At 40.9% G+C, this 25,425-nt stretch overlaps 1 protein-coding gene across 1 annotated transcript in view; it reads right to left on the bottom strand.

The window, feature by feature from the left end:
- The window catches only part of mogat1 (monoacylglycerol O-acyltransferase 1), a 29,436-nt gene extending 6,043 nt beyond the window's left edge, over positions 1-23,393 (bottom strand). The window contains exons 1-5 of the mRNA XM_003218267.4: positions 22,951-23,393; positions 9,074-9,252; positions 7,685-7,889; positions 6,580-6,754; positions 2,444-2,643 (exon numbers count right to left, since the gene is read on the bottom strand). Of these exons, the coding sequence (XP_003218315.1) occupies positions 2,444-2,643; positions 6,580-6,754; positions 7,685-7,889; positions 9,074-9,252; positions 22,951-23,044 (853 nt within the window). The 5' untranslated portion in view covers positions 23,045-23,393. The remainder of the gene's footprint in view (positions 1-2,443; positions 2,644-6,579; positions 6,755-7,684; positions 7,890-9,073; positions 9,253-22,950) is intronic.
- Positions 23,394-25,425: the final 2,032 nt, after the last annotated feature.

Raw genomic sequence — 25,425 nt, 5'->3', positions numbered from 1 at the left:
CTATAGAAGTACAGTAGAGTCTCACTTATCCAACATTCGCTTATCCAACGTTCTGGATTATCCAACGCATTTTTGTAGTCAATGTTTTCAATACATCATGATATTTTGGGGCTAAATTCGTAAATACAGTAATTACTACATAGCATTACTGCATATTGAACTACTTTTTCTGTCAAATTTGTTGTATAACATAATGTTTTGGGGCTTAATCTGTAAAATCATAACCTAATTTGATGTTTAATAGGCTTTCCCTTAATGCCTCCTTATTATCCAACATATTCGCTTATCCAACATTCTGCTGGCCCGTTTATGTTGGATAAGTGAGACTCTACTGTAATGCACTTTGACACCACTTTAATTGCCATGGATCAATGCCATGGAATTCTGGGATTTATTAGTTGGTGAGACACCAACACTCTTTGGCAGAGAAATCTAAAGAAAACTCTAGCTCCCTTTTTATCATGTCAGAAGTGACTTGAGAACATTCTGCAAGTCGCTTCTGGTGTGAGAGAATTGGCTGTCCACAGAGACGTTGCCCAGGGAACACCTGGATGTGTTATATATGTGCTGGGAGGCTTCTCTCATGTTCCTGCAAGCTACAGCTGACAGACGGGGCTCACCCTGTATTGTGGATTCAAACCGGCAATCTTCAGATCAGCAGTTCAGCTAGCACAAGGGTTTAACTCATTGCTCCTTTCTAGTTCCCATGATTCCATACATTGAATCAAGGCAGTCAAAGTGGTATCAAACTGCATTAATTTTAGAGTGTGACCTGCATGGTTGGTGATTATCCCATCTCATCTTCACAATAAACCTCTGTGGTAAGTTGATAGAAAATGCAATTGCTAAAGACAGTAGGAAGTAATAGGACTCACAAACAGCTAGTGACTGAACCCATCTCTCTGGTTCAAATCCAGCATCTCATATGCTCTAGACTTCACTGACTTTGTAATTGTTGTGACTGCGCCTTCGGGGATTATGGTTGATGGTGATGGAATTCGAAGAGGAAGAAAAAACCCTCGTGATGAGGGTTCACTGGAGGAGTTGCGCAGGAAGCGACTTAGAGAGCTATATGGGGGATCTTCTGAGGAAGATTCAGATGGGGAGATGGATGCTGAGGAACAGGTGGTGGCTGGGGAAGCGGGCACTGAATGGGCACAGCCACCGGAGATGTCTAGGGATTTGGAGTCTATGGATACTTCTGAACCTGGGGTTTCTGCAGGAGCTGATCCCAATTGGGATGCTTGGAGAAGGGAGGATGGTTCTTTAAGTGTTCATGGGGCTAAGTGTGGGCAGGATGATTGGGACTCCGACGAATTGCTAGGTACTCCAGATCCACGAGCTCTAGCTGTGTGGAGTTCAGACTCTGAGTAGATTTGGGACACCTGGTGTTTGGGTGTGAGTGTTTGGTCACCCAGGAGGAAGGGGAATAAAATGGGAATGTTTGGCCACTGCACTTTGCGTGTGACAAGGTGTTGCTGAGGCGCCATTGGGATCTCTGTGTTTCCATGAAGACTGGACTTGGACTATGATTTGAATCTGCTGATATCACCCAGCTTGGCTCTCGCTGTGTCTTATCGTGGACCTGTTTTGGATGACTGCACCCTCTTCGGACTTTGGATTGAATTTGACCTGGCTTCTGTCTACTTCCTCTGACTGACGGCTACTCCCGGCTTCTGACTATTGGTTTGTCTTTCGGAATTTCTGCTGCCTCCTGACCTGACCTTGGATTCTTCTGACGATGGCTATTCATCATCCCTTTGAGGCTTTCGGCGTATCTGCACCGTGGAAGCAGCTTTATTGCTTTTCTAGTTTGTTTATTTTCCAGCAATTAACTCTATTTGTTTTCCAAAGCTGAATTGAAGCGTTATTTAGTTTTTTATTGAATGCCAGCATGGGAAATTAGCGTGACTCGTTTTTGAGTTATTATTGTCCAATCTACTCTCGAAACACTGAAAAGTGAAGTGTTTCAAGGATATTTCCTGTGTTTATGTTATTTTCTGGCTTATCTTCGGAATAAACTCTGTTTTGTATGTTAACTGGCGTCTGACTCTTGACAGTAATGTAGGGCTGCCAATAATAAACCATACACAGAGGTGCAGTGTATAGAATATTCAGAATAGAGGAGTATATTATATACTATGAGCTATGAAATTGCATCACAACCAAAGCATGGAGAATTAAGGAGAGAAAAGTACATGTTGCATTTTAATATGCTGCTGTTCGCTGATGCAAACCATAGAGAGAGGCAGGTAAGAAATAATCCTCATCATCACAATGTATTTTAAAATACACTGAATGTCATTTTCAAACATTCCTTCTCTTTTAACCTGGTTGTGCAGAGAATGCTATACAAAAGATTATTGGTTAGGGCTCACACAGCCACAAATGCATATATTTGAAATGTGCACATATGGAATTGAAAGTTGCAAAGCCTACTTACCAACTGTATGGATAGGTTTCCTATAAGGCATCAAGCCAAAACTATATTGAAAGATCCCTCTGCCATGAAACAAAGGCATAGCAAATCCCATAATTTTCTGCAATTTCTCTTGCCATGCCCTGAGCCGTGATCCTTTTGGGTTGGCTATTTGCTTGAACAGTTCATTTTCACCAAAAGAAAACACTGGGACCAGCTGAGCCCTTTCAGGAAAAAACAAACAAACATAACACAATAGGCTCTACTGATGCAATTCACATCAATGGTTTAAGAACTTAGGCAAGATAAAGATATAAAAAGAAGATTGTCACAAATAACTATGTTTAAACACACCAAGTTCATAAAATTTCACTCTAGTACTGGATTAGACCTTTTTTTAAAAAAAAAAGTAAGCATCTAGTAATCTACAGACCTTAAGCAAAGTTTAACAAAGTAGTAAAACTGAACACCCATTTATCCAATTAAATGCAATATGGAGGGCCTACTACATTGTGCTTGACTATTGTGGAAAATAATAGGAATTAAAAGTAGGGCCATGGAAAAGATGTCCAATTTTTAGAATATTAGACCTTAGAGGAGGAAAGAGGAGAGCAATACTTGACATGCCAATTCTTGACATTTCATATTATTTCATACTCAAATTTCAAGTTACAAAATCTCATCTAGGTTATTGGGCCTCCTTGCCATTAAGTTCTTGAAAAATTGCATAAAGCAGCTCCTAATCCACTAGTCAGTGATGTCCAAATGTTCCCTTCGCTTAAATTTTGCAATCCCAAAACTTGATCCAAGCAATGTTTCTGGAAACAAAAGGGAAAGCTACTAGCTTATGGCTGCTCCTCTAGTCAGTATTTTTTCCCTTTACTATAATGATCATTTGGAAACAAATGGCACTCAATTCTTACCTACTTTTATGAAGTTTGTTTCATGGACTTATGATAGAAGTAAAATAAGGGATTCTATGAGCAGTTTTGTAGAACAAGAACTTATTCCGAATATGTACATAAAAGTCTGAACCCTGTTGGTTAATCCAAGCTACAGTAAACCCATTAAGTTAACTGCTAACTGGTGAGTAAACATGTAGGTAAATTTCACTGAGTCAACAGGTCTATTCTACATGGAATGAACTATAGGATTAAGGCCATGATCTGAAACACAGCTTTCATATAGGGTGAAGAATTAATACAGTTTGACACCTGTTTAAATGCCATGGTTCAATGTTATAGAATCATAAGAGCTGTGGTTTTACAAGGTCTTTAACTCTTCTCTACTGATAATGCTGATGTGTCATCATACTAATTGCACCACCTGACATCCGCTGGGAAGTAGCAGCCAGCAATGAAAGGACCAAGGCATTGACATCTCCAGACCACCCCCTGTTCAGGTATTAGCCAGCACGCCAACACCTTAAATAAAGAAATAGTTTCCTAAGATCTACTGAGATTATTGCAGGAATACCTCAGCAAATGAGAGTCCAGAAGTGGCAGGCTAAAACCCGAAATTTCAATCAGTGGCTGTCGTCGGATGAGAGATTTCCTCCTGGGCACACAGAAGACTGGGCAACTTGGAAGGTGCTGAACAGACTGTGCTCTGGTACCACGAGATGCAGAGCCAACCTTAAGAAATAGGGCCACAAAGTGGAGTCCACAGCATGTGAATGTGTGTGGTGAAGAGCAAACCACAGACCACCTACTACAATGCAGCCTGAGCCCTGCCACATGCATAATGGAGGACCTTCTAACAGCAACACCAGAGGCACTCCAAGTGGCCAGCTACTGGTCAAAGGACATTTAGTATAATGCCAAGTTTTTTAAAAACTTTGTTTGTGTTCAACTACATTACAGCTTGTACCCTTGGATCGCTTCTGACACGATAAATAAAATCGTACTACAACTCCCTGGATTCCCTAACATTGAACCATGGCAATTAAAGAAATGATAATTTGCCTAGGATGGTTATAATTGTCAAACTACAATTTTTTATATATATTGTCATAGGGACTCGTTGCATGAAGTTCGATAATCCATTCATCTAGTTTAATATTCTCCACATTATACAATCATACCAATAATGTGGGTTTGTGATAGAATCTTCACCATATTTAATTTGCAAATCTCTGCAAGTTACTTAGATACTCTTAAGACATTTAGAAGAGACACAAATAAAATATATTTGTGGAAAGAGAAATGTGATTTTGCTGGCTAAGTTCAGGAAATTGCAGCTGGAGATCTCTTTCACCCAGATATAAAATTAGATGTGTCAAGAGATGCAATACATTTCGAAATCAGAAAGGATCCCCATAGGAAGGAAAAGGTCTGTAGGGTTGCTGTTGGCTAATTGCTCATTTACAAATAGTATTACGTACATAAAGCAAAATAAAAGGAAGTTTCCACATATGTAGTTTCACTAGTGCAATAAAGTTCAACCATTTGTCTCAAGGCTGCAGTCCTATATCCCACTTACTCAGAAGTAAGCTCCCACGTATTCACTTGAGCATATTTTACAGGAAGTTTCTTTAGAAATATAGAATTCTAGAGCTGAAAGTGTATTTTACATTTCATTATGAGTACCTATTTGACTCTTTTTCACAGCGGAAGTGATTTCACCCTATATCTCTTCTTTTTGTATTGTCTAATTACAGTATACTATCCATCTCAGCCTGGCTAATATCTGGGTGAAGAATTACCAAGGGATACCACGTGTCTCTAGGCAGCAGCTAAGAAAAAAAAAACTTGTACTAAACCTTTGGATCTAGGCTAAATCTTATACAAGCCAGGCTAAGTTCTCAGATCCTTGGAAAAAAGTATTTCTCAGACATTGCTCTCAGAGCTTTAAGGTGCCACCCGTGCTTCTTCTTCAACTTGCTGGTAAGGGGTCTTTTATTTAGACTAGTGACACAATGGGTTAAACCCTTGTGCTGGCTGAACTGCTGACCGGAAGATTGGTGGCTTGAATCCGTGAGACGGGGGAGCTCCCATCTGTAAGCTACAGCTTCCCATGTGGGAAAATGAGAGAAGCCTCCCACAGGATGGCAACACATTCAGGTGTCCCCTGGGCAACGTCTCTGCAGACAGCCAATTCTCTCACACCAAAAGTGACTTGCAGTTTCTCAAATCGCTTCTGACACGATAAAAAAAAATTAGACTACTTTCATGGTTGTTGAAAGTGTGTTTTTAAGAGCACCAGTTTGCTGTTCCCCTTCTTCCCCTGCAAATTTAAAAGGCTTTTAAATTATATTTAACTAGGTGTCATTTTTAACATAAACATTTACTTAAATAAAGGGGGGGGGGGAATCCAAAAAGCAAATGTTACTTTTGCCATTTTACACAAAGGACATCATTTTACCATGCCATTGTATATAATGGGACTTAAAAATCCACTGAGTTTGGTATCCCCAGCAGATACCAAGGGCAAAAAATATTTTGAGTGTTTGAAGGAGATACAATAAGAAGTTACAACTGTCTCTATTAAAGTTCATTATTATGATCATTATGTTTATTTATGTCCCGCTTTTTCTCTCCACAAAGAGACTGAAAGCAGCTTACATTGAAAGCATTTCAATACAATTTAAAATCTACAAATATGCAAACATTAAAACAGAATTAAATATCAATGGTATTAAAAGTCTAGTTAAAATCCATAAAAACGTATTCAAAGCTAAAAACTACAGCATCCCTGACTTCATGATTCCTACCCAGATGCCAATTGCATATGTGGACTATAATTTTAAAAGTTGTATTGTGTACAACAGTCTGGGGTGTCTTTAGGCTTTCTAGCAGTGGTTCTCCCCCACCTGAGGGGATTGGTTTACAGCTCCCTGTATAACCACAGCCAACCACTGTTCATACTAACTGGAAAATGCTGAAAACTGAATTCCAAAACGTAACTTTTCCAAACTTAAAAGAATCTTCTCTATTTTGGGCAAAACTTCCATTAAGAAGTGCAAGCAGAAATTGTATTATTGCTGACTTAACAACACACAATCTGGAACATTTGCTGCTAGGAAAAAGGTGAGTGAACTGTTTGAGATCCATAACTTCAGTGTAATCCCAAAGACAAGTTATCAGGAGTTTGTCTTTGAGCCAGTGTCCCAATGTCCTGTGCTGCAAAATGTATTATGACATTTGAGGTATGAAACTTACCCGTGTTTCAGGGCAACTTTAATGAAGCCTTTCCTTTTGAGGATATTAAGAGTGAGGCTTTCAGGATGGGCATCCAAAGACTCTTCTGCCCCTCCAATTACAATCACAGCAACATTTCCACCCTTTTCATGGCTCAACACATGAGATACACTCTTCTTGGATGCTGAAACCAGTCCTGAAAGTGTAACAACACAAAACAAATAAGCCCAACAATTTTATCTATACTGTTCAGACTCTTAAAGGTATTTGTGACCACAGTACACAATCTTAAAATTAAACATTAATGCTGCAAACAGCAGCATGGGCAAGGGAGAAGTTTCATGGGCAGGAGGAATACATAGAAAATTGCCAAATATATAACAAGATGGAGAGCCTTATTATGCTATAGTGTTATAGAACTATTATTTCATTTTAACTACCGTAGTAACATCCTATGGAGTTCAGGGAGAGGTATTTAGAATTTCAGTCACAGAACTTTTGGGTCTCTCTAAACTACGAAGTCCAATTCCTACAGCATGTTGCCATGGCAATTAACCTAGAATAATAGCACTATAACAGTGTAGTGAGATAAGGACCCCAGATTACCCACTTCTGCCACTGGCACACTTCCATGAGAGAAAATGCCTGATAAAGGGCCAAATGTATACCATTTTGCAGAGTTGAAGAGACATTCATTCATATATTTACATAAGGAAACTTAGCACCCCTGTCAGTATTTCCCCCAATGTACTGGACTACAACAGGAATGGGTAACTTTAGTAAATCTGTGGGGCCAATGTTCAACCCACAGTGATTGATAGAGGTCTTGCTAAGTCCATAAATGATCAAAACCCTAAAACAAAATAAGAATCAGAAGTGCCTCTATGACACCCCTCCCCACAGAAATGGTTAGTTCTGGAGCTCTCCAGGAGTGGGAAAGCCAGTTTTGGAGATGGGGAATTGACCTGTTAAGGACACTGCAGGATCTCTACAGTGACTGAAGCCCTCCAAATAGAGCGTTGCCATTTTACACGTGCCAGCCTACAACCATACTGACTGGATATGATGAAAAGTTTTGGGCTACCTGTCTTAAAAGAAATTGTTAAGGTGATCCAATCTGACTTACCAGCAGACATAATATAATCTCTAAAAAAGGGACATCGAAACCAGAAAGGCAAGATGTGGAGGTATGGAGTCAGGCCAGGGAACAATTTCTGAAATCCTGTGTATTCTGTGCAGAAGTTTCCAAAGGCTCCCGCCACAAGGACACCATGAGGATGGAATCCAAAGAGGTAATTTTGACTTGGATCCAAATCCGAAGATTTGATTAGCTGAAATGAACACACAGTGACATTTGTTTTAAAAAAAGATGGGATGAGGGTTTTTTTCTTGCTGAGTACTAACTCAGGGCACCTCAACTTCATAACGTTGTTCTTGCACAATATATATTTTTACTCAGAAACAAAAACCAACTATGTTGTAAATGCACTGAATTGCACCCTAAATATGGTTTTCATAAGAATTCCACAGACCTGTGTACGTTTCTTGAGAAACACCATAATAATTGTCAATGCGTTTATGAAGCATAAGGTTCCTAGCTATGATGGCTGTATATGACTCTGAATAAGTATGCCAATTTCTGAATGACAGAGGGAGGCTCTTTAGCTTCTAATGACTTAGTCTAACCACTCTGGGAAGAGAATGTTAAACTAAATGGGCTTTTTGATTCAGAATGGCTTTTATTTCCCCTGTTTTTCTTCCAGGTAAGTGGCAACATAGCATGTTTTATGATGGCCAGAGAATCTTTAGGATTTTGGACCTTCTAAAAGCCCCAACATACATGGCCAGAGCAAATGTGGTGTAGTGGTTTAAGTGCTAAACTACGTCTCTGGAGAAGGCGAAGGCAAATTCCTTCTGAACAAATCTTACCACGGAAAGGTTGTGGGAGGGTCACTTTAGGGACATCATAAGTTGGAAACAACTTGAAGATGCACAATATTGACAACTGCAAGTCCAATGGCAAACAATAAGAGGTTTTTCTTTGCAAAACATCTGGACAGCTAACGTTCAACACCTCTGTTGTAAGATAATAAATCCAGACATCTCATCACCCATCCTTACCAGAAGTTCTTATAAATATATTTTCTATAAGGTAGCTTTCTCATTTAAAGCAAGTGGTTTGAGAGCACAATATTCTTTATGGTATCGGCCCAGGCTGGAGTGTGTAAAAGTTTTTTTCTGGACTGTAACACCTAGATAGGCTGTCCAATAGTTGAGATACTGGAATGTTTTCAAAAGTAATACACATATTTTCCTTAAACAAAGTAGAAAATAGCCTAACTGGGACTACTATCCAGGATAAATTGCACATTTTTTCAACTATATCTTTGAGACATATACTGAATTTAAAAAATCACACCCATTGAAGTTTTCATGGATCAGAATGAATTTAGATTTTAAGAAGTCAGTTCCCAATTAGTGATACTCACTATGTTTTGGTATTTTGCTTACTCACATGAATTGGAAAGTAGTCCTTGAAATACCTCCACACAGTCCAGTTTCTGACCCACTGAGATCTCCTCCCTCCAGTTTGAGGTGTTTCCCAGTCAAGGTAGAGCCAGAGCGCATAGACGGCTGCTATAAACCAGTAATCTCCAAACACGAAAATCATAAAGATTGCACAGCAACATTGTGCTAAAAGGAAAAAAGAAAGAAAATAGCATTACAAATCTCTACTCACAATTTAATCTCAATAGTAGTTTTATTCTCCTTTCTTGTTGTAGGTGATTCACTCCACGGCCCAAGTTCAACCACTGAGACTGCATATAGAAGTTTTCCCAGTGCTTACTAACCCTAACGTCTGGAACTTGTGTATCCCTTAAAGATTTAGAAAAAAACCCAAAACTCTATGTTCTAAAATATTGTAAGACTTCTCTACTGATGTAAACAAGGGTTTGCGTGAGTGAATGCTTTTAGCACCCTATGAAAAGTGAATGACATTTAAAATATTCTGTATTGCTAAGCCAGAATTTAACAAGTTATCATAGAATGTATCGATTGGTGCTGACAATCTCATCAGTGATCAGTTTATTCTGCCATCTAATTTCACAAACCCTACGTGGAGATTGGGACACTGGAGTTTCCAATCTGGTTTCCTCAAGTTCCTACTGATAGCCATTCCACCAGTGTTTGGCAGCTTCATTTTGCATACCCTGTAATGTCTTGATTTGACAGGAACAGTCCTGATTAGTCTTCTGCTTTTAGAATGCTGCTTTTTCAGTTGCCTTTAAGATGCTCCAGACTTTAAGTAAAGCTCTGAATTACATCCCCCCCCCCAAAAAAAATATACAAATTCTGCAAACCATTCAAATCAAGAGTATTGGCTAGTTTTGCATTATTTGAAGTGGGTGGAGGCAGGTTGTAATGAAGAGAAGACCAACAGAAATGATAAGGAAAGATAAAGAAGAAGATAAGGCAATGACTTTTCCCCAATAAGGGATAAGAAAACACTTTGAAGATTAAATCTGAAATCTTCACAAGATTTGCTAGCAGCCAGAGCTTCGTCTGAATGTCTGGAAACCTCCCCTTCCTTATTTCAGCTCAGTGCTGTGAATCACAACTTCATTATCAAATTGGGTTTTTTCCCGTTCCCTTCCACCTCCAAACATTTATTATCTTCCTTGATAATGGGTTGGAGAGCTCTCAAAAATGTGCCTGCATTCTGTGTTTTTTTTTAGCTGGTTGATGTTAATGTGGATTTTGGAAGGCTTTAAAGAGACTGAAAACTGGGAGTTCTTTCCCAAAGTGCTCAACTCCAACAGGGTTAGAGCTTGCTCGGCATTCCCAATTGTATGGACAACAGACAAAAACACAGGCTGAGATCACTTTTGCTTTCCCTCCAGCTTTTAATTATATGTCAAAAGCCCTTTAAAAGTATCCTGGGGTTAATTTGTCTACACGCGGTGAGATGACTGTATTGAGTTTGTGGCTCAATGAGTTCCTGGCATGAAGATGACTCAACAGAGTGTCACTTGACTTGACAGAATTACCACCCTTTCAGCTCCTTGGCAGGCTTCCATGACTTAATACCAATATGACCTCAAGGCATGCAAGCCGCACAATGCAGGGATGACTAGTGCCTCAGCAGGCTATTCAAAAGAACTCCACTATCAGATGGCAAGACTAGGTTATGGGTTTTATTTTAACTCAGCTAATGTAAAGACAAGTGAATTCCAAATTGCTAAGCTCCAAACACACTCAGACACCCACACCTAACTGCGTCTGTCTGAATTAAGCAAAATTGCCAGGTGAACTCATGACTCCAAGGGATCAACAAGAATCACTCAGAGATTTCTTAAGCGGCTTTGAAAAATCAACAGCATGTTAATGACCTAACTGTGTAAATTTTGGATTAGAGAAGAATCTTGGTGAAAAGTGACAGCCTGGTTAGCAATACAGACCACTCTATCTGTTACTCTCTGCATGCAAATCAGAGACAAAAAGTTGAGTCATTACAACACCCAGGACTCCCCAGTGAGTATACTCCCCTTCTCCAGCCAGATTGGCACATCCTGCTACTTGTGTATTTATCTAAACATTTGAATAGGGCTCTGCATACAAGGCCTGACCTATAGCTTCAGTTAGGAACTGTTCATCTGTTTGTGTGTTTGTTTTAAAAAAGCCAGCTCATCATTCTAAATTCACATTCTATCTTTATTGTCTTTTAGGTTTTGTTCCTAACAGAATATGTTTTAATATGTGCTTTTTATGGAATGTATTTTAGTGACAGACAGAGTGGTCTGTATTGCTAGTACTTTAGTATTATGATTTATTTTAACTATGTTGTGCCTTGCTTCGAGCCGTAAGGTGAGGCAGGTAATAAATAAAAATTATCATCATCATCATGTATGCATATGTGCGTTCTAGTCAGGCCTGTAGCGAGGGGGGTTAGGGGTTCAACCCCCCCCCCCCCCGAAATTTTTCAGGTTATAAAAAAAACCTGGTTTACTCATGAATTTTAACTGGTTAACCAAATCCTCATGCTAAGTCTATGAGCCACAAAACATTAAGAGTCCCTCCAGGCACTATCTCAAGCAGATATTGACAGGTTTGTAGCGGGGAGGGGTGTGTGCTAGGGGTTAACCCCCCCCCCCCCCCCGAAATTTTCAAAACCCTTCCCAAAAAATTTTTCTGGCTACGGCCCTGGTTCTAGTCACCTGTCAACTTATGGTGACCCCATAATTAATTTTATAGGACTAGTCATAGTTATAGTCATAGTTAAATAAACTGTGAACAACTTGATAAAGACTAATCTCATTTATGTGGCATGAATTCCAGATCTGTTGCTGATTATACATTCCCATATAATACATTCCCAGATAACCAGGCAGGTAGCCGGGGGGGGGGGGGGGGAGGGGGGGGGGCTCAAGGGGCTTCAGTCCCCCCTCCCCCCGAAATTCTCAGTGTGGTCTGCGAGAAGGCCTTACATTTATTATTTAAACTGTTATGTTTATTCATATCATGATCTGATCACCATGCTCAATAACTTCTCTATCACTCAGACTCAGCCCCCCCTTGAACCAAAGTCCCCCCCCCCCCCGAATCAAAATCCTGGCTACGGGCCTGCAGATAACCTATTGAAATGATGGACCTCTGGCCTAATAATACCATAAAGTCATCCTTAAGGACCTAGAAAATGCTTTGAGATGACTTATTTTCTCAGACATGGATAAATGAATCAGCAGATACTGGTTCCACAGATATGGCATTGCATTGTATTTTAAGTATCTCGTGAGACGTCTGATTCTGTGCTGCAAATATAATTTCTAAGCAGAAGAAACATAACATTGCAAACATGTGGAAAGCAGATTGTTTATCCGTGTGTGGTTTCAACATGAATGAAAAATTGACAAATGTCTCTCCTCTTCCTGTCAAACCTTGTGGCTCAAAGAGGCTGGGGCTGACCAAAAATACTTTGCTGCCTGAGATGGAGTAGCAAATGAACACCCTGCCAATACTGGTCATGGGGAACTGTTCCCAAGGCCAGCCAAATTGTTTTGGCTCAAAATATAAAGAATCCCGCAAGCACATCTTCTAATTTCTAACTTGAAAATATAATAAATAGTGGATGTAATAACTAACAATTGGTGACCATTTTCTAATACCCCAATGTGCTTCACGCAGTGGCTGCTTTTTCCTAATGGTAGGGCTGGCCCTAGGATAGGCGGCTAGTTTGCCACAGCAGAGTTTGTATATCCTTTAAAAGTCCTTCTCTGTGGTTATTAATGGCTCAAATCTCCTGAATTCACCAAAGCACCATCTTTGTACTTCTGACTTACAGTTCATCTGTCATGCTTTTCCTCTAGCTTTTGCCAAAGGGTATCACCCAAAGAAGAACAGACAACTGTGGCAGTTTGTTCTCTTATTTATCATTTATACAGATCGAGGGTATTTTATCTTGGATAAAGGTGAGTGTAACTTTATGAGAAACAGGGCTCAGAAAGAACAGATGAAAGGACTCATTGCTGCTCAAGTCAAGCAAAGGTTTCTGCACATGAATGGGGGAAAGGCCTTTCCAAACCTAATGTAACTGTAGGGAAAAAAAAATACAAGGGAGGAAATTGTTGCAAACAGTTGGAGAAGGGAGATTAATCTTTGGCATGGTGTGCCCTCTCAGCTTGCTTGCTTCTTTTGTCAGTTAAGTGAGGCAACTTTCCACCATGACATCCAACACTTTGCCAGATCCAATACTCTTCATTAGTCAGTGTTGGAGCTACAGCACTGGGCAACTCTTTTGTGTTTAATCCAATTAGTGCCATGTTTTACTTTGCAGGGCAAATTAAATGAATAGGAGTTAGCTCACTTTAGCACTTTAACTTTGCAGAGAACACTTTTGGGATAAGCTCTCTTTGCCAGTTTTTGAATCCCGAATAAAGTTATACCTTTAGAAACCTAAATACAGCCTCTGTAATCCCCTTAAAAACATTAATTAGATGCATATTTGGTGTGCAGAGGGGTACACATCAATTCATTAAAAACAACAATCTTGGTCTAGTCAATTTTCCAGACAACTGCTGACCTGAAGGTTGCAGGTGTGAACCTGCAAGACAGTGTGAGCTCCCATCTGTCAGCTCCTGCTTGTGGGGACATGAGAGAAGCCTCCCACCTAACACATCCGAGCATTCCCTGGGCAACGTCTCTGTGGACAGCCAATTCTCTCACACCAGAAGCGACTTGCAGTATGTTCTCAAGTTGTTTCTAACATGATAGAAAAATTTGTTAAAAACAACAATCTTGGTCTAGTCAATTTTTCAGACAGTGGGGGTGGCATCTGTTTTTTTAATCTTCACTTTGCATATTTGTCCACAATTGTTCACTTTGCACATGTGTGTGTTCTGTGTGAATCTGTACTATGTATGTCTGACATATACAGGAATGTTTGAGGGGTTATACTGCTTAATGAAGATCTTGGAAGTGTCTTGTCAGGAGGTGCTACAACTCCTGGAATTCCTAAACCCAGCTGGGGGAGTCTGGATCTGTATGACAAAAATGACTTCATCCAGCCGAGTTCAGAAGGTCCTGTATTCAATCTGAGACATCTCTAGGCAAGTCTGGGAAAAGATCTGTTTAAAACAGGATAGATACATATCTGTATAAAGACCCTTTTCTTACTACATTTTGATCCTACATTTTGCCAGGATTGTATCCTGTGGAAACCTGGGGTTTTTAGTTTGATGAGGCATGAGAATTCTTTAGCAAAGACGGAAAGGTCCTCATTGATGCTTGCTCCCAACATTTGAAACTTGGGAGGTCAGGATGACTCTTTGCTCTTCACCTAGTAACCGGAAACGTCACTGAGCTGTCTGGCATTTAGAAACTAAATGGGATGGGCTTTTATAAAAGCAAAGATGTTGCTATCTCAGTCAGCTTATGTGGATAATTTTGGATTTTGAAGAGTTTCAGATTTTGGATTTCTGGAAAGGATTACTCAACTTGTACAACAGAAACAACATCAGATACAAAATGTATGCTTATGTAGGTTGCTGTGAGTTTTTTGGGCAGCATGGCTTTGCTCCAGCAGCATTCTCTCCTAACGTTTCACTTGCATTTGTGGCTGGCATCTTTAGAGGTTCTTTTGACAGTGAAGCAAGTGGAGTGTACATATATATCTGTGGAATGTCCAGTGTGGGAGAAAGAACCCTTGTCTTTTTGCAATTAGCAAGCTTGAGTTAGCATTTGAGTAGCCATGAAGTTTACAAAGTCAATCAGTGAGGATGACTCTGAGCAGCCCAGTGATTCCAACCATGAAAGCCTTCGACAATGTAGGTTTATATCTTTCCCATGGTTACTTTTCTTCCCTTTAGGCACTTTAAATATCTTTTGAGTGATGAAGGAGCCAGTGGAGCATCAAAAATGTGCATAATATATTTTCTTGATTTGTTTAGCCAATAATGGTATCACTCTTTAGCAGGATTTTGTTGTGTTTGCTAAATAGCCAACAGGTCTCCCTGAAAGTGTTATCTTGCCCAAAGAGATAGTTAGCTTTGGTCGGATGATTATTCACAGATTGTTGTTGTTATTATCATTTGATACACAACAAGATTAGTACACAGCAAACATGATCATTATGTTGGCTGTTGTATTGGATCACACGTTGGACACTGGGGTCCCCAGATGGTTTTGGCCTTCAGCTCCCAGAAATCCTAACAGCTGGTAAAGTGACTGGGATTTCTGGGAGTTTTAGGCCAAAAACATCTGGGGACCCCAGGTTGAGAACCACTGGTCTAGGACTATGTGATGTATCAGTGAATAATGTGCACAGATCCAAGTAGGGTGGCCTTTTGCAGCTGACAGGTGGTAATTTTGTCAGCGCAAATTGTTTTTAAGTGCTGGCCAAGGTCTTTAGGCACTGCCCCCAGCGTGCTGATTATTATTATTATTATTATTATTATTATTATTATTATTATTATCGTCATCATCATTATCATTATTATCATTATTATTTATACCCCGCTTTATCTCCCCAAAAGGGACTCAAAGCAGCTTGACATAAAAACATTAATATGCAATTTAAAATATACAAAAATGCAAACATTAAAATAGAATCAAACACAAGCAGCATAAAACATTCACAGTTAAAATCCACCAAAACAGTTAAAAACCACCACATCCCCTTACTAGATCTTTGACACCTTCATCTTTAACTGGCAGAAATGAAATTAACGTATACGTTATTGACAGGTGTTTAATGCAACATTCTTCTGAAAATGTTACCCATTGTCCACAATGTAATGTTCTTAAATGTTCTAATGTATTGCAATTTTGATCTTAATTTTAACTTCAATGTTTATTTTAATTGAATATTGTTTTTAAGGCATTGAATTGTTGCCTATCTGTAATCCGCCTTGAGTCCCCTTCGGGGTTGAGAAAGGTGGGATATAAATATAGTAAGTAAATAAATAATGTCTGTACTACAGAAAAGCATTTAGCACCTCTCAGATATTATTTTAGCAGTGACCAAAGAATATTGTACTCTGAACTTTCACCCATTTTTCAAATATCTGGCATGTTGCTTTCATGAAAGATGACATTTGTACCATAAAATAGTCTGAAGTTTTTCCCCCCAGTATTTACCTTAGGAGAGAATGTGAATTATCGCTGAGAGATGATTGGACATTGTTTAATAATAGCATTGATGAGCTGAGTTTCGGTTACTCCTGTCCATGTTTGGCAAAATGGCTTAGATCTCTGTTCCTCTATTGCTATGACAATAAACACACTTACTTGGAAGTATTTTGAAATGATTAAAACTTACTTCAAGACAAATGCGTTTAGAATTGCAGAAGTAGCCTTGCTTTCAGAACAGGAAACGTAAAGTTGGACAGCTGAGAACTTGCATTGTAAGTACTTGTGGCTTTGCAAAAGGAAATTTATATCTTTAATGTAAGGTGATTTCTTAGATGTACTGAATATTTTCAAACATATCTGCTTTTATGAGATTCAGAAAAGCAGGAGAAAACTGACAGAAGCCATTAAAAACAGATTGAGAACTATTCTGTTTTCATTACTGCCACACAGTATCAATCTCATCAAACCCCTGTTCTCCTAAAACTCAGTGGAATAGGCAACACCCAAATGTAAATACTGTTTTATGGATATAGCTAAGCAAACACACACCTCTGGCTTATGCGAAATGAGCAATTCTTTATAAAGTGAAAGATGAAAAGAATGCGATTTAAACCCTCTCCCTCAACATAAAGCAATTGTTAAGAAAACTGAAGCTTGGTCAACAACAAATGGCTATGGCAGGGAGAGGCAACTGCTGCCCAGGGACACATTTCAGGTTTCAATGGAGTCTTTTGTCTTTTCTAATGAAGAGCCAAGTTTTATTGGCTTACAACAAAACCAAAGTTGCCTTTCTTGTTCCCAACAGGGCCATGAGCCCTGGAGGTGTAGCCTGATGACCCTAAGTTAATGGTCTGCAGTTCTTTTCTTTTAAACTATTTAAAGAAAACTTGGCAACATTTTGACATTTAACACTAATACACCCCCTGTACTTTCCCCCCCCCCCCCCCTCCAGGCATAAAAAATACCACCTGATGAAGAAACCTTTTATTTTCAAAGCCTGCCCACTGAATGTTGTGTCTTCTTTTGGTGTTGCTCTAATAAAAAGTATTGCTTGAACATGCTTGGGGATTTATTTTATATATTTTAACATGGAGTAACCCCAGCTCCTGGGCCCACAGAAGACTGGGTGACTTGGAAAGCGCTTAACAGATTGCACTCTGGCAGCACAAGATGCAGAGCCAACCTTACGAAATGGGGCCACAAAGTGGAGTCCACAACATGTGAGTGTGGAGAAAAGTAAACCACAGACCACCTATTACAATGTAGTGTGAGCCCTGCCACATGCACAATGGGAGAACTTCTTATAGCAACACCAGAGACACTCCAAGGGGCCAACTACTGGTCAAAGGACATTTAGCATAATGCCAAGTTTTTAACTTTGTGTTTTAAATATATTACAGCTGTACCCTTAGTTCGCTTCCAATACAACAAATAAATAAGCACCTGAGCAGACCAGAAGCACAACAAAAAGCAGTATATGGACTCTGTGATTTTTCTCCTCTGCCATCTCGTGAGGCCCTATCTTTCTCACTATTCAAATAACCACAGTTTATATTGCAAAGGGAGCAATGTTATTCTTTATTCAATTACAATAGTCAAAGGACATTTATTATAATACCAAGTTTTTAACTTTGTTTTAAATATATTACAGCTGTACCCTTGGTTCACTTCCAATACAACAAATAAATAAGCACCTGAGCAGACCAGAAGCATAACACAAAGCAGTATATGAACTCTGTGATTTTTCTCCTCTGCCATTTCATGAGGCCCTATCTTTCTCACTATTCAGATAACTACAGCCTGGTAGCACAGTGTGTTAAAGCTCTGAGCTGCTGAACTTGCGGACCGAAAGGTGCCAGGTTCAAATCCCGGGAGCGGAATGAGCGCCTGCTGTTAGCCCCAGCTCCTGCCAACCTAGCAGTTCGAAAACATGCAAATGTGAGTAGACCAATAGGTACCGCTTCAGCGGGAAGGTAACGGCGCTCCATGCAGTAATGCCGGCCACATGACCTGGACATGTCTATGGACAACGCTAGCTCTCCGGCTTAGAAATGGAGATGAGCACCAACCCCCAGAGTCGGTCACGACTGGACTTAATGTCAGGGGAAACCTTTACCTTTACCTTTACCTTTTATATTGCAAAAGAAGCAATGTTATTCTTTATTCAATTACAATGGTCAAAGGACATTTAATATAATGCCAAGTTCTTTTTACAACTGTATACTCGGTTTGCTTCTGAAACGATAAATAAATAAATAACCTTAGCACATGAATGTCATTTCAGGGTGTTTTTTAAAACCTACAACTCCCATCAGTTCAGTAAACAACAAAAGGAGTTGCAGTGAAGCTTCTTGGAAACAGGTCACTTCAAGTGGATAACAGAGTGACAAAAATGAACAGAAAGTGGGGTGGCTTTTCTCATTTTCACAATAAATAAGGGCTCTGGAAACAAAACCACACAAGCCTTGCATGTCCACAAAATTATGTCAAATTATAGTTAGTAATATAGTGGTTTCAGTGTAGGACTATGATCCTGGAGACCAGGATCAAATCCCTGAGGCCATGGAAACTCACTGGGTGACCTTGGGGAAGTCACACTCTCTCAGCTTCAGAGGAAGGCAAAAGCAATCGGCCTTTCAATAAATCTTGCCAAGAAAAACCTGTGATTAGGTTTGCCACATGGTAGAAATTACTTGGAAGCACATAACATTGACAAACATAGATTGCTTCTCCTACTTGTGTGTTTTCCGAAACATAAAAATCTTAAAGCCATTTCTATTCATCATGAACATTCCAAGTCCAACAAAGTGGGTAGTGCAGCAGCAATATGGTGCAATTCATGGTGTAATCAGAGTTTTCTCACATGCAATTGCATCCAGTTCTACTCACAAAGTAATTTTGTAGCATCTAATTTGCTTTTGCTTCCTCTCAGTGATGCAATTTGCAATATTATTTTTTTCCTATTTGGAATTACTGTTCCATATTACCCTGATAGTGATTATTACCTAAATACTTTTCTGTCCCCAAAGAACTGAATTAATTACTGAGAACCTTTGATCCACTACATCATTTTTAATGCCAACCCCCCCCCCAAGGCATTAATTAGCTTGCAAGAGCAGCCCAAACTCAATATCAGTATGTATAATTCAGTCAACCAGTTTTTAGCCCTCAAAAAGGACTTCTTGTATATGGATGTCAAATCAAACCTATATTTACTTAAAAGTAGAAAAATGTAATTTAACTACACCTGGCAAGACCTTTTTCACTAATAAATGGTTGCAGGACTTGAGAAGACTCTGGCTCCTTCTACACAGCTGTATAAAATCCATATTATCTGCTTTGAACTGGATTATATGGTAGTATAGGCTCAGATAATCCAGTTCAAAGCAGATAATGTGGATTATCTGATTTGATATTTGGATTGTATGACAGTGTAGAAGGGGCCCCTGTTGAAGTTTACTCAGAAGTAAGACTTACCTGTTGCAATGGGCCTTACTCCATGACAGCATGCAAATAAATCTGCTAGTGAGATTTACTTCTCAAAGTACACATAAGGCCCAATACTTGTTTATGACTGCACCCACTTCTGGCCTCATGCAGGCTTTACAGTGGAGCAAACTCGACCCATTTCATCCTTATGTATTACTAATAGTACAGTATTTTTACCAAATTGAGTACTCCTTACCCAAAATGCATGGGACCAAAAGTGTTTTGAAATTTTGGAATAGTACATAATGAGATATCTTGGAGATGAGATCCATGGAATTCATTTTCATACACACCTTAAACACATAGCCTCTGGAGTTAATTCTATAGAACATTTTCAAATATTTTTGCTCATGAAGCAATGTTACTGAACCACCAGAAAGCAAATATTTTGCTATATCCGTTACCCATATCCAAAATGTCAAATTTTGGAATATTTCAAATTTCTAAGAAAGGGATAGCCAATATGTGTTGTTAGTTTCTACTAGTTAGGTTATAACTTGCTCAGGATGGCTTTGATGATGATTCGAACATCCCTTATCCGAAATTCCAAAAACTGTATAAGAGCTATATGAAATATCAATGGACTAGATTTGCACCCATGTCATGATATATCACGAGGCAGGTGTATGAAAATACAGGCTTGCCAACATTGGATAAAATCCCAAACCCAAAACACTTCTGATCCCAGGCATGTCAGATATGAGAGAGAGAAGGCCCTTCTACACAGGCATATAACCCAGAATATCTGCTTTGAAATGGGCTATCTGAGTCACACTGCCATATATTCCAGTTCAAAGCAGAAATTGTGGGATTTCCTGCCGATATTCTGGGTTATATGGCTGTGTGGAAGGGCCCAGAGGGTGCACTGGGTCTATACTCTGGAAAGAAGGCAATTTTCCACCTCTTGAACTGCCAGCACTAAATGTTATGGAATTATTGAATCACAAAGTTGGAAGAGACCACAAAGGCCATCCAGTCCAATCCCATGTCATGCAGTTCGGTGAGGCACTAGCCCTTTCTGGTAGAGAAAACTACAAGATGTGTTGTCGAAGGCTTTCATGGCCGGAATCACAGGGTTATTGTGAGTTTTCTGGGCTGTATGGCCATGTTGTGAGATATATTGTAATTAATCACCTTGATTAGCATTAATGGCCTTGTCAGCTTCATGTCCTGGCTTCCTCCTACCTGGGAGAATCCTTTGTTCGGAGGTGTTAGCTGCCCCTGATTGATTCATGTCTGGAATTCCTCTGTTTTCAGAGTGATGCTCTTTATTTACATTCTTATTTATTTGTATCCTTATTTATATCCTTATTACAACATTCATACTGGCCTCCAACAGACAAGAATTCTTTCTCCCACCCTGGATCTTCCACAGATATATAAACCTTCCTTGATTAGTTTTTTTCCAATATACCTCACAACATCTGAGGATGCCTGCCATAGATGTGGGCGAAACGTCAGGAGAGAATGGCTATAAAACTACAAGACTTTGTCAAACTCCAATTCCCGTGACTTCATAGCTTTGAGCCATGGCAGCTAATGGGGTGTCAAACCGCATTCATTATGTAGTGTAGATGTAGATGGACCTTTAGTTCCTGGGAAGGGCCTCCCTAGAGAAGTGTAGCACATTCCGATCCTACACATGTACACTGGGAACTTCTCCCCATCCCCAGTGGTGTTGACCTGAAGCTCTTGTGTGCATGAATCCATCCTGAAGCTCATGGTCACCTACTGACTATTTATTTATTTATTACAATATTTATATCCCGCCCTTCTCACCCAATAGGGGACTCAGGGCGGCTTACAATAAAACACATATATAAAATTGTACAATACATTGTGAATCAATTAAAAAGTTATTAAATTACATCAGACATTCATAAAAACACTTATAAAATACAGATGGGCATGTTTGAGTCTAAAAGACTGGGTCTGTCAATTGAGTTCCAGCATACATAATAATAATTAGTGCTGCTAATTGTTATTCGAAAGCCTGGCCCCAGAACCAAGTTTTAACCTTCCTACGGAAGGATAGGAGGGAGGGAGCCTGCCTGACTTCACTGGGGAGGGTGTTCCATAGGTGGGGAGCCACTACTGAAAAGGCCCTGTCTCTCGTCCCCGCCAGCCACAACTGTGAGGCTGACGGGACCGCGAGCAGGGCCTCACCTGGCGATCTTAAGCTTTGAGGTGGGTCGTAGTGGGAGACACATTTGGACAGATAAGCTGGGCCGGAACTGTTTAGAGCAGGGGTCCCCAAACTTTTTAAACAGGGGTCCAGTTCACAATCCTTTGGACTGTTGGAGGGCCGGACTATAGTTGGCCACCGAGCAATAATTGATAATAATGATAATAATTAATAATAGTAACAGCAATAATAATAAAAAGAGGGTTGGAAGAGACCCTTTGGGCCATTGAGTCCAATCCCCTTCTGCCTTTGTGCACCGAAAACACAAGCAAAGCACCCCTGACAGATGGCCACCCAGCCTCAATGTTAATAATAATAATAATAATAGCAATAATAATAATAAAGGGTTGGAAGAGACCCTTTGGGCCATTGAGTCCAATCCCCTTCTGCCTTTGTGCACCGAAAACACAAGCAAAGCACCCCTGACAGATGGCCACCCAGCCTCAATGTTAATAATAATAATAATAATAATAAAGAGGGTTGAAAGAAACCCCTTGGGCCATTAAGTCCAACCCCGTCTGCCTCTGTGCACGAAAAGCACAAGCAAAGCACCCTTGACAGATGGCCACCCAGCCTTAATGTTAATAATAATAATAATAATAATAATAATAATAATAATAATAATAATAATAGGGGTTGTAAGAGAAAAAGAGACCCCTTGGGTCATTTAGCCCAACCCCTTTATGCCCTTGTGCCATGGGATAAATGGCTTCGATGGGCCACATCCGGCCCCCGGGCCTTAGTTTGGGGACCCCTGGTTTAGAGCTTTATAGGCTAAAGCCAGCACATTGAATTGTGCTGGGTAGCTAATTGGCAGCCAGTGCAGCTGGTTTAACAGAGGAGTGGTATGCTCCCTGTACGCCGCTCCAGTTATTAACCTGGCTGCCTCCAGTTGGATTAATTGAAGCTTCCGAACAGTCTTCAAAGGCAGCCCCAGGCAGAGTGTGTTGCAGTAGTCTAAACGGGGATGTAACAAGAGCATGGACCACCGGAGGGGCACGGATTTACTTCCGAGCAAACATGACCAGGGAAGACAAGCAAGGAGGCAAAGCGAGGCGGCAGAAGCTCCCTCCAGGAGAGCCATGGGTTACCTAGCAGCAGGAAGGAGAAGACCCACTGGAAGACCGCGGCCGTCTGCGCCCTCCGGGCCAAGGGGATGTTGAGCGGGGCAAACTCGACCTTCATGGCACCTGGGAGCCGGAGAGGCAAGCGGGAGCCAAGCCAGAAAGGCCGTGGCCACAGCAAGGCAGGGAGGAGGCGAGGCGGGGTCCGAGCCCTCGGGGGGCAGGCGGGCCAAGTCTGGAGACCTCCGAGCCAGAGGACAGCGAAGGCGGGTCGCCCGAAGGGAGCACCCTGATTTAAGTCCTGGAGGCGTTGGGATCCCCCTTCCCAAACTTTTCTTCCCCTCAGTCCGGCCCTCGCCTTTCTCGGCGTGACAACAAGGATCCGCCTTGGAGACGCCGTCCGTGCCTCTGGGCTTCAGCCGGAGGAGGGGAAACCGACACCTTAAAGGGGGTCTCGCCCTTTCCCTCCAAAGCCTCTCTTTTGAAGGTTTGAAAAGAAGGGGCGAGACCCCCTTGAAGGCCCTTTGTTGCAGGAAAAAGGGAGCGGTTTTGCAGCGGAGGCTTCGGAAAGTGGGCGGCAGAAGCAGAAAGCGCATTTCGCAGAAGACCCAGTTATGGGATCCCTGAATATTGTGGAAAGGGCCCACTTGACATTCATGTTTTCATTCCCAACGTATTGATCAAGCCCCTGGAGTGAAGTAGATCCTGTTGATTTCAATGGAGTTAGCTGTTTTTAAATTATTATTTTAATTTTCAGTGGCTCTATCTAAGAAGTGTTTTGGGAAAATTATTTCCCTTCTTCTAACCACATGGTGGAGCTCCCGATGGCGCAGTGGGTTAAACCCTTGTGCCGGCAGGACTGCTGACCTGAAGGTTGGGTTGCTGACTTGAATCATAGAATCATAGAGTTGGAAGTGACCTCAAGGGCCATCCAGTCCAACCCCCTGCCAAGAAGCAGGAAAATCACATTCAAAGCACCCCCGACAGCTTCTCCTTAAAAGCCTCCAAAGAAGGAGCCTCCACCACATTCTGGGGCAGAGTGTTCCACAGGCGAACAGCTCTCACAGTTGGGAAGTTTTTCCTAATGTTCAGTGGAATCTCCTTTTCTGTAGTTTGAAGCCATTGTTCTGCGTCCTAGTCTCCAGGGCAGCAGAAAACAAGCTTGTTCCCTCCTCCCTATGACTTTCCATCACATTATTTATACATGGCTATCATATCTCCTCTCGGCCTTCTCTTCTGCAGGCTAAATATGCCCAGCTCTTTAAGCTGCTCCTCATAGGGCTTGTTCTACAGACCCTTGATAATTTTAGTTGCCCTCCTCTGGACACATTCCAGCTTGTCAACATCTCCCTTCAATTGCAGTGCCCAAAATTGGACACAGTATTCCAGGTGTGATCTGACCAAGGCAGAATAGAGGGGTAGCATGACTTCCCCAGATCTAGACACTATACTCCTTTTTATGCAGGTCAAAATCCCATTGGCTGTTTTTGCCACCGCATCACACTGTAGGCTCATGTTTAACTTGTTGTCCACGAAGACTCTAAGATCTTTTTCACATGTACTGCTGTCAAGCCAGGCGTCCCCCATTCTGTATCTTTGCATTTCATTTTTTCTGCCAAAGTGAAGTATCTTGCATTTCTCTCTGATGAACTTCATTTTGTTAGTTTCGGCCCATCTCTCTAATCTGTTAAGATCGTTTTGAATGCCGCTCCTGTCTTCTGGAGTGTGGCTACCCCTCCCAATTTGGTGTCATCTGCAAATTTGTTGATTATGTGTGGATGAGTTCCCTCTGTCAGTTCCAGCTCCCCATGTGGGGAACATGAGATAAGCCTCCCATAAGGATGGTAAAAACATCCAAACATCCAGGCGTCCCCTGGGTAATGTCCTTGCAGATGGCTCATTCTCTCATACCAGAAGCGACTTGCAGCGACTTGCAGTCACTCCTGACACACACACACACACACACACACACACACACACACACAAATGCCACAGGGTTCTAGCAGTCTGTGGGCTGCTTCTTCCTCTTCCTCTTCTTCTAAGGGCCCTTCCACACAGTCATCTAACCCAGGCTATCAAATCCCATATTATCCACTTTGAACTGAGATATCTGAGCCCACAAGGCCATATATTCCAGTTCAAAGCAGATAATGTGGGATATTATTCAGCTGTGTGGAACGGGCTTGGGGGCACTTCCAGACAACACTAAACCACGGGTTTTGGTGAGGGACAAATATCCTGGGACTTCAGAAGAGGTCCACATACAGACCTGTTGGTCCCGGGATTTCTGCCTCTGTAGTCCTCCACACTTGATGCTTTGTTGTGAGATTTAGTGGCTCCTAAGATGGCCACAGCAGGATGTCCACCAGAAACTTCTGTCCAGACAGATTTGGTTGTGTATTTGTGGCATGAAACAACAGATTGCTGTTCCTGATTTGAAAGTTCATTGTGTACTACTTACTGTGAAAGTACTTGTTCCACCCCAGAAACTTTGTTTTTGTG

Source organism: Anolis carolinensis, chromosome 3, assembly GCF_035594765.1.
Source record: "Anolis carolinensis isolate JA03-04 chromosome 3, rAnoCar3.1.pri, whole genome shotgun sequence".
Lineage (NCBI taxonomy): Eukaryota > Metazoa > Chordata > Lepidosauria > Squamata > Dactyloidae > Anolis > Anolis carolinensis.
Note: the sequence above shows the minus strand (reverse complement) of the source record. Positions and strands in the feature narration are given on the sequence as shown.